Below are 9,962 nucleotides of genomic sequence, written 5' to 3'. Positions count from 1 at the left end.
TCAAAATAAAGCGAGCGAGCCATGTCCTGCTCTTGTTGATAAAAAGACAAAAACAAAATTTAGGATATGGTTTGCTGTTTTTTCTTATATTTAATCTGGCAAACCTGCAACTAAACAAGTAATCGCATAATAAATTAAAGTTGGCTCAATAGTTTCCATCCTTAATATTTGTTTATTTTACATGTTATCTTTGGTTGTTGTGTTTTATTTTGGATGTTTAAATAATTGCGCTAGGCATTCTTTTGAGAAAATTAGAGTTTATTGGTCTATAAAAGGTCTTTTGATTTGTGCCATAATTCCATTGTCAATATAAAAATGGTCCCAAAGGAACAATATCATCGTTTATCACAGTAATTACTGGGACAATTTATCGTCCGGCGCATATTTATCGTGACAGATCCGTTGTTGTTTTAAATCTAGAAATCTGACTGCTTTGTTTATTTCATTAAACTGTTGTACATTCAGTTTGTTTTCTCTTTGCTGGTAAAAATAAGAAAAAATTGTTTTTGCTTTGATCATTAGAAAAAAATATTTGGACACCACCGTCGTACTTGGTATTCATTATTAATCTAGGAACAGGCAGCATGAATGTAAACTCCAGGTTTGGTGGCTTTTAAATGAGACGCGCTGCAGCTGATGGGGAATAATTTGTTGATTGTTGAGCAAGAACGCAGTTTTTCCTGCTCCACTGGGATTAATATCTAATATTTCACCCTGGTAATAAAAGCAGACTGTCCTCTGTGATTGAAATTGGAATCCAAATATTGATTACCCTTCTCCCACCCTTTAATAATTATTTGCTCTTCTCTGCTGATCTGAACCTAGATAGTTTAAAGCTTTGAAGAGAGAAGCAATAAAATCTGAAGTGACATTTTGAACTTCAATGTTCTTAAATTAGAAGATCCTGTTTCTTCTTGTTTAAGATCAAAACAAGAAGAAAATATGAAGATGTGCTGCTACTGAAATGTGACGTGAATGAACAGAAATAATAAACATGCATTAGAGGTTTGATTTGAAAAGACAATTTTCAGCAAAATAAGGACGTATTCCAGCTAATTTTGGAAAAAATATAGGCTTTGATTACATTATTTCCCATTTTTGGATGAACCTAGACAAAAAACATTGTGGGTGGAGGATATTTGTGTTTTCAGACTTCTTTCCTTTTATCCATCCCATAAATTGTTCCTCCATCCACTCAACTATTCATTCTGCCCATATTTAATATTGAGATGTGTAAGGTGATAAAGTCCACACCACATAGAATTGATTTAATCACACATTGCCATAAATCACACAAAAACAAACCTCGAAACAAACACTGCAGCTTCTAGCATATTCACATTGTGTACTAAAGCTCTGGATTAAAACATACTGTCTTAAAATAAAACGTTTTGGATGAATAAACACCACAGTCTACACCTGAATAGAGAAAAATCTGAAAAGAAGTAGAAAAAAAAATAGTGTTTTAGGGTCAAACCAGAGGCAAAAACGTGACCTTACTAATCAGGAAGTGCAACTAATCAGATGTTTGTAACTTTGGCAGCAACAGGCAGACTATTGGTTGATCATAAATTAACCAGTTCTGAGAAAAACACCCCTGTGACAGAAGGAAAGGTCACATTTCATTTAAATTCACCTTTAAGTGTGGATGAAGAAAATTACGTCCCAGTTAAAAAGACAAACTTTTTTTTAAATTCTATGTAAAACACACAAAATAACTGCAAAACAAAGTCAAATAGAAATGTTCATAACTGTATAGATCAAAAAGGTACAAACTGAAGTTTACTCAGACTCACCCTTACATGTTTTTTACAAATAATTAATCTCCTCTCTTTGCAGCTTTAGAGTCGCAAAAATTAACCGAAAGCACAGGATCAACAATTAAGTCCAAACAAGAGAAAATCACCATTATGACATTTCAAGTCTTCATGTCACTGTGTAGCTTTCAATCATTTAATTTCCTTTCAAACTGTTTTATTACTTAATATGCTCTGGCAAACTATTTCACAGAGATACACAACTTTTTTTATTTTTTGCTTTGTGTATTATTTGTGCAGTCTTAAATTTGACTAAATCAGCAAACTTTAACACTTTAAAACAAAGCTTTGGTGTGTTTTTTATACATGTGATTTACATCTATTCAAATGCATAAAGTTGAGAGAGGCGTGAGGACCAGGCTGACTGCGGCCTCGTGCGTTTCTGAAAGAGTAGAAAGAAAGAGGTCAACTCTCTCTCTCAGCACGCGTCCATCAACATCCCCCTGCTGCCTGCAGCTGGCCTGAGCATCCCTCCCACCGACCCTGGCTCCCCTCCAGCACTTAACGGGGATTTTAATGTAGTCTGGTCGTCTGTCAGGCAGATCAGATCAGAGCTGTAATACACAGCAGCAGGTCACACAGATGAGGCCGCATCCCCGTCCATAAGTCTCAGAAAAACAACAGTGAAAAAAAAAAAAGAATAATCCCACAATTTTTGTAACAACCCTCTTCTTCAACAGATTGCTGCTGCTTTTCTCGTGCGTTTTTGAAAATGAGGCTCACATGTTTATGAGCTGATGTTTGCATCCTTCACTAAACACTGACTGGTTCATTCTAACGCAACTTATTGTCATAATTATGCGACAGCCAGTAGATGTGAGTGAAATGTTCGATAGTATCGGGCGAAGATAAGCTGCAGCAAATGGTTCCCCACATAATAAATCAGCGCCTGATTCTTTGATATCGAGCTCTGTTATCAGTTTGGAGCCACACCTCGTGTCTTTCACCGCCGGGCGTCGTCGTTCCTCACTGCTCACCGTAGAACCGGTGCTGCTCAGGCGGGAAAATCATCTTTAACTAGGAGCTACTCTGTGATGTTGAGTTTGCATTTATTCTGAATGATTCCTAATCATTTTGTAAAACCAATAATAAGTAAAAAAAAACAAACAAGAAAAAACCTGTAAAATGTGTTAAAATTGTAATTCTCCTGCAGATTTGTTTAAAAAAAAACCCATAAAAAACCCCACTTTTGGTTCTGTAATCGAACTTTTTAAATTGTTAACCGTGTCAGCTTTATGCTCGAGTAAAGAGAACGCTAAGAAAAAAGTAGGATTTGCAAATAATTTCTTGTTCCTTTGTTAGTCTGTGTTGTAATGTCTGTTAATTATCTGCCAGGAGTTGGAAGCTGAGCAGCGATCATGAACTCCTACGCCGAACTTTACAGCACATCAGAGCAGCGATGTGCACTTTCTGATCTGTGAGTGATCCGACAATTAAGAGTTATCTCAGCACAAGCATTTCAGAAGATATCAGCTAATTGAAGTTCACTAGTTTTATTTGTTAAATAGCAGCAGCAGTTAGGATTCGCTGGGCTAATTTTCTTTTTCTTTTTTTAAATTGCTGAATTAATCCAAATCACAATAATTGCATCATTTTAATTTAAAGACATCTTCATTTATAATTCTTAGCTGCATTACATCTGAATGAGCAAATTTAGTTAAAAAATTACTCAACAGCAACATGGTGGGCTTGCTGAAAATTTGCTTGAAGTTTCAAGCAAATGTAAATTTTTATCGCTACTAATTTCAGACTGGAAGAAGTAAAATTAGCATTTGATGTGAAGGGAGACAAATCATCAACAACTATTGAGGCCCCAGCCTCTGTAAACTGTGAAGGGACTTTGTGCAGGAGCTCTAAAGCACACGTTGTTACTTCTCCAACATCTGGGTTGTTCAGCGCATGGATTTTTTTGTGCTCAAGACTCTAATGACCCATAATCTGTTCGTCCACTTTGCTGTATTTATTTATTTTCCCCCCTCCAAGGCAGGTAATCCTCTGCTTGTCCTCTTCCCGACACGTGCCGCCTGCAGTCAGATGGCCGCTAAGCTGCTGTGCAGAACAGAGCTCATGATTTTACTGCCCACCTCTGCCTCATGGATGCTCAGACAAGATTCTTTTACTTTCTGTCACAGTAGCTGTCAAAATGTCTGCAGGGTAAACAAAGTGTATAAAACGACTAGAAGAGAGCGGCCTAACGTTTGTTTGACATTTTTATTCAATCACGCAGAGAAAGAAGACAATTTATAACAGCGATGTTTGACAAAATGCTGACTGTTTTTCAGAGAAGAGGAGAGCAAGGACTTCTCTTTGTCTGCCTCATTTCTGCTTTTAACAAGGACATTCATACAAATCACAGCAGGGGAGAAAATAGCTTAACTTTCTACAGCCAGCTTCAATATGTGTAGAAAATGAACTAATTCGCAACTTATTTTTGTAACGTGCGTGGCATCCAGTGAAACATTTTTCATGATCATCTGTTTTTGTATGATCATGAAGTAACAGTGGAGTAAAAGTCCATTTTTTTAGTGACAATTCAAGTGGAACTGTGGCCAACTAACACATAGTCACAACCCTGTGCAGCTGTGGCAACTACAGAGGCTTTTTTACCAAATAAAATCAAGCTTCATTTCTATTCTGCTCTGCGTACAATCATACGGCAGAAAGATGAAAGATTGTTTCTCAGAACAGGAAATTAAAAACTATTTAAAAGGTCTAGTCCTCTAGGGCCCCCCATAAACAAACACTGATGCCTTCAAGGTATAATATCTACGCCTTCTATCTTATCAAATTTGACATTTCAAAAGGTGTATGCCCAATGCTGAAATTGAATTCTTGATAGAGAGCTGATTGTTTTATCAGCGTTGACTGAGTAAACCATACAGTGTCCAAGATGTCTGAATTTATACATCCAGTCAATATTGCTGTGAAGCCATCCATCCATTTGTGCCTTAACTCATGCATCCATCATTCCGGCAGTCCATCCGTCCATCCATCTCTCCATCGCACTGATCATCAATCTGTTCGTGTTTGGCCATCTAACAAACCATCCATACATCCAAAAGTCCATCTCTTTGTTCATCTTTCTGGTTGTTTACCATCCATCCATCCATCCCTCCTTCATTCTTTTTCCATCCAAATGGTTTCCATATCTAAAACCTGACCAAGTAGAGATATTTCCATACGTAGAAATTTAGTGGACTGTTAGAGACTCTGTGAAAGAAGAGCTGGATGCAGAGGTTGTGATCAAACACATGAATAAAACTCTTCTGTTCTTAACATTGTACAGCAGCCAATTAAACAAAAGAATTGTTCCATCTGAATGTGGAAAAGTACATTTTAATAATAACAAGTTTAACACCCCATCTGCACTTAGATTTGAATAATCTTCAAACGTGAAATAGTGGTAATCTTTGCAGAACTAGACGGCTTAGATTCCTCAATCTCTCTTTGGGACGAAAACCAACAGAGATGAAGCTCCTCTCTCTGCCATGTGAGATCAGCACGCCCCCTATATAAAGCCTGCATGGAAACCCCGGCGGAGCACAGAGCCGCAAATTACTGAGCCAGGAGGCAGAGGACACAGGAACCAGCTGGACAAGGGCTCCGGGATTTACCGAGCTTTGGCGATGCGCATCTTTCTGCACCTCAGTCAAAGGCACCTGATGAAGAAGCACTGTTGATGTCAAACCCAGAAAAGCAGATTTTCTCAAAGAAAAGACTTACTTTTGGGACAAAATTAGTTTAAACCCCATTCAGAGGTCTCAGCGTTTCGCCCTACAACCACCGCCATGCTCTCCAGCGTGCGGCGGCACAGCCTCCGCCTGCAGACGGAGCTCCACCGCTGGAGCGTCTGCGACCCGGGCAGCCACCTCCTCCCGGACGGCCTCCTGGCCCGGGTCCCCGCGTGCATCTCCCGCTCCAAGTCCTGCGCCAGTTCCGCGGGCGAGTCGGACGGAAGCCGCGGGAGCTGGTCGTCGTCGGACTCGGTCATCTCCGCGGACTCCGCCGGGGGCTCGGTGGAGCCCGGGAGCCCGTACCGGGTGGTGCTGCTGGGGGCCAGCGGCGTCGGGAAGACGGCGTTCGCCGGCATCTTCGCCGGCGCGGCGGACAGCATGGACAGCGACGACTGCGAGCTGTGTGGAGGTGTGACAATTGCAACAACTCCAACTTTGAAAAGAATACTTGAATTACAAGTAGGGCACTTTTAAATTAGAATAAAACTTAAAATTCATGTTTATTTCCAGATGAAGTGTCTGAAAGGGAAATTGAAGTTGATGGAGAGCCTGCAACTATACTCCTGTTGGATACCTGGGATGCAGAGGTGAGACATGTTGCACCCACTGCCTTTCATTCAATCGGTCAAGTTTAGTTGTTCAACACATATCAGCAACAAGGCAGTTCAAAGTGCTTTAGAAACATCACACAGTTGTAAGGTTGAGAACAAGCATGACAATTTATTGACATCCGTGATCAAAAACAGCAATGTACATGTTGGTCAATGTTCCATTGATTATGGCTTAAAGGACACTCTGTCCAATGGGTCTTTACTGTTTCAGATTTGAACTCTTTGTGATCTTTGCAGAAAGGCGATGAGTGGACCCAGGAGCACTTCATGCAGATAGGCGACGCCTACCTGCTGTTGTACTCCATCACCGATCGGGCGTCCTTCCTGCGAGCTTCAGAGCTCCGGATGATCCTGCGCCGCTATCGCCCTGCCCGGCACACACCCATAATCCTGGTGGGGAACAAGTGCGACCTGGTGAGGCGGAGAGAAGTGTCGGCAAGCGGTAAGAAGACACTGGAAAAATGAACTGAACGCTTGAAATGTTTTTAGCATCTGTTGCATGTTTTGAAGTATTTTTGACGGGATTTTATGTGATGCACTGGCAAAATGTTGCACATAAGAGTGAAGTGAATGGAAATTATTCCACAATGTTGACTGTGAGTCACTCACTCTACAAATCTGGCCTTAATGAAAGATAAGGAAATAAGAAACCTGTCTGCAGTGCCGGATTTACAAGGATGTGGGGCCCCGGGGCTGGAGACAGTTTTGGTACCCTAACCACCACAAAAAATATTCTATCAATTCAAATGGCAATATAATAGGTAATAACAGGTTGTTCTATACATTAATTAATGCCTGGTAGGTTTAATACATCCCCAGAGCAGTAGCTCGATGTTGTTCCCAAAATAATTAATATAATTTCTTAATTTTCAAATACTTGAGTATTGATTATGTTTGTAAAAATCCCCAAGCTTTAATACAACTCATTTGGGCCTATATAAAGTATTTATTTTGTATAAAGTGCGATGCATGGCCCAGGCCGTGTGTCATTTTGGTGGCTGACGTTTTGCTGCTTTGCTTCAGGGGTCGCCAAAACAACGGCGTAACATTTATTTCCAGTCAGCGTTTCCCATATTTAAAAACTGCTTGTGTAAACGAAGTGGTCTATACCAAAGGCATAATGTGTCTGCATACAAGTCAGAAAGTACAAAGTTGCATCTCTGTGTGGTTCCCCTCAAGCTGTGGAGTTAAAACTTCTTGGGAAAAGGTGCATGACAGATTGTTCTTTACTTGTCGGATGTGATGTGAGGTGAGTTGATTGAGTTTAGTACGGAGGTCAGTACTAAAGGCACCAACATGTTTTTTGATACAGGGTCAGAGTCAAACACACAGCCAGAGCTACAATCATTACACTTGAAAGTTTCTGCTTAGCTACCAGATGAAATATGTCAACATTTGTCTGGTTTTTACAAGTTCAAAGAAATCTGAAGGGTTTTGAGTGAACAATTTTGTTGTTCTTCCAGAGGCCCGTGCTTCTGCCGCGGTGTTTGACTGCAAGTTCATCGAGACCTCGGCAGCCATGCAGCACAACGTCTGGGAGGCTTTCTACGGCATCGTGAGACAGCTGCGCCTGCGACGAGACTCCAAAGACGACAGCGGACGCCGCAGGCGCGTTCACTGCGACAAACGCAGAGAAAGCCTTCCAGTCAGGGCCAAGCGTTTCCTCGACAAGGTGGTGGCGAAGAACAATCCCAGCATGGCGTTCTGGCTCAAATCCAAGTCCTGCCACAATCTGTCAGTGCTGTAGGCCAAACCTGACTGCAGGTGGGGAAACACCTGAGCAAATGAGACGGGTGAAAGGCTGCAGAAAAGCAGCCGTGGACGGAGCTGGAGGGACATTTCCTGCCTCCGTAGGACTCAGAGTTGGCGTTCATCTTCCACCCTTCGTTCAGGAGGAGGTGGAGGTGCAGGTCAGCCTCAAGCTGTTGACAGTCTGAATGGACCGCTGTTTACAGTGATGTCAAAAGTCATGGGACATGAGTATGACTTTTAGAAGAAACTAAGAAAATGAAGTGATTTTTATTGTTTTCTTTCTTAGTTCTTTCTGCTTCTTGCTTTTTTTTTTCATTTACAAATATGTACATAACTAAAAATTCCCTTACATGTGTTTTTTAAGACCTGTGTGATACTTAAACGTTTAGTGTTTATTGATGCTGCAGTGTTTTATGCTTTAATTGTAAGAGCAAGCCGATGCTATTGTCTTTTGCTACTTTGAATCATCGCTGTTTGAAGAAATAAAGTGACGTTTTTTGCTTGGAAGAAAGCACAGCAGGCCCCCTTTTGTGTGTCTTTTCAACGTTGTTGACGAGAAATCAACATGGATGACTCATCTTCAGCACACAAAGGATTCACACTAGTAGGTTTTAACCGCGACACAACTGAGCTGATAAAGGATGAGTCAGGCAGTGACAGGAAGGCTGAGAAACAGAACCAGTTCCCTTGGTGGGTGTCAGTTCCAGGAGGGAAAAAGTTCATGAACCGGTCAGGATTCGGGTCACAGCGACGCTGAACTTCAAGCTCAGATTCTAAACTTGAACTTTCTCTCAAGGTGGAAAGTAATTGGAAGAATCTGTTGCCAAGGTAGCATTTGCTGTGCGATCCGTACGAGGATTTCAGGGAAAGCAAGCAGATGGCTGTGAGCATGCTGGCGTTCATGCAGTCCAATCCTTTTACATAACAGAGTCACTTCCATCTGAATCCGTGGCTTCATCTGCTGAACCTTCAACACTGCGGTTTGAATATTGAGCCAATCAAACGGATTCACTCACAGCCTGGTTCTGTGGATTTGCACCGTTTTCTTAGCTTGCAAAGCTCTCAGCTCAGGATGGGATCAGGCTTCATGCAGAGTAACTACATCCACTCTTCTTGGCAAAATGGTTTCCAGATTTTAACCAGTGGCCGCATCATTCCCATTAGATTTGAGCTTTGGTAAATTGATGTTAGCCTGCTTTGTTCGTCCAAGAACAGATTTTGAGTGTTTCGCGTCAGAAAGCGAGACTGTCAAAGTTGAACTATCGAGCTGCTGAGGCTTATTCCTTTTTTCATTATTCAATTCTCAAGCAACAGAGCACAATGCTGCCACTGCTGTGCTTGACAGTTCGTCTCGTGTTTCGATGGAGTCTAAGCTCGAATTCAGTGTTTTCATGTCTGACCATGAGGATGAGTCCTGAAGGGAAATGATTTTTTCATAAGAAAAGCTGCAAATTTTCATCAAGCCTTCAATGTTTGTTTTGCTGGGTTTAAAAAAATATATATTTGAGGCCTGGGTCAGTGTGAAAAAAAAAATGAAGTATAAAAATAGTATTTCCAGACTTTTTAATCAATGCTTCATTGTTAAAGATAATACAAATCTGAATTTTTAAAATAATTCGCTTTGGTCAGTCAGCTTTTTAGTTGAGTTTAACTAAAAGGGGGCTTCTTAACCAAATATTTATTGGTATTTGTACATATTTTTGACTGTTTCTTTAAATACAGTTGAGAAACTCTGCAATAATATTGTCCACTCATTTTCTTTCTGTAAATTTGCAGAAGGTATTTGTTCAAATTTAATCCAACCAACAATTCAGATGAATCTTTCTGTTGTGATGCCAAACATAAAGCCAGATTAATTAAAGTCAAACCTCCCATTGGAGCTGCAAGACACAAAATAAAGATGTCTCAGATATTCGATGCTTCCGGTAAGCAGGAAGACTCGGAGCAGCTGATGTTGAGAGCTTGAGGTCAAACTTTCTAATAGTTTCATGCCTGCTGTGACCTTCTGCACCTTGCAGATGACTTCTTAGAGTCTTATGAAGCAACAG

The 9,962-nt window shown here is 40.8% G+C and overlaps 1 protein-coding gene across 1 annotated transcript; it reads left to right on the top strand.

The window, feature by feature from the left end:
- Nucleotides 1–5,338: 5,338 nt before the first annotated feature.
- gem (GTP binding protein overexpressed in skeletal muscle) lies at nt 5,339–8,419 on the top strand. The gene is made up of 4 exons (XM_055047857.1): nt 5,339–5,960; nt 6,062–6,138; nt 6,400–6,604; nt 7,626–8,419. The coding sequence occupies exons 1-4, from the start codon at nt 5,606–5,608 to the stop codon at nt 7,907–7,909; spliced, it is 921 nt and encodes a 306-aa protein (XP_054903832.1). The 5' UTR covers nt 5,339–5,605; the 3' UTR covers nt 7,910–8,419.
- Nucleotides 8,420–9,962: the final 1,543 nt, after the last annotated feature.

Source organism: Poeciliopsis prolifica, unplaced genomic scaffold (genome assembly GCF_027474105.1).
Source record: "Poeciliopsis prolifica strain line A6 unplaced genomic scaffold, Auburn_PproV2 SCAFFOLD026, whole genome shotgun sequence".
NCBI lineage: Eukaryota > Metazoa > Chordata > Actinopteri > Cyprinodontiformes > Poeciliidae > Poeciliopsis > Poeciliopsis prolifica.
Note: the sequence above shows the minus strand (reverse complement) of the source record. Positions and strands in the feature narration are given on the sequence as shown.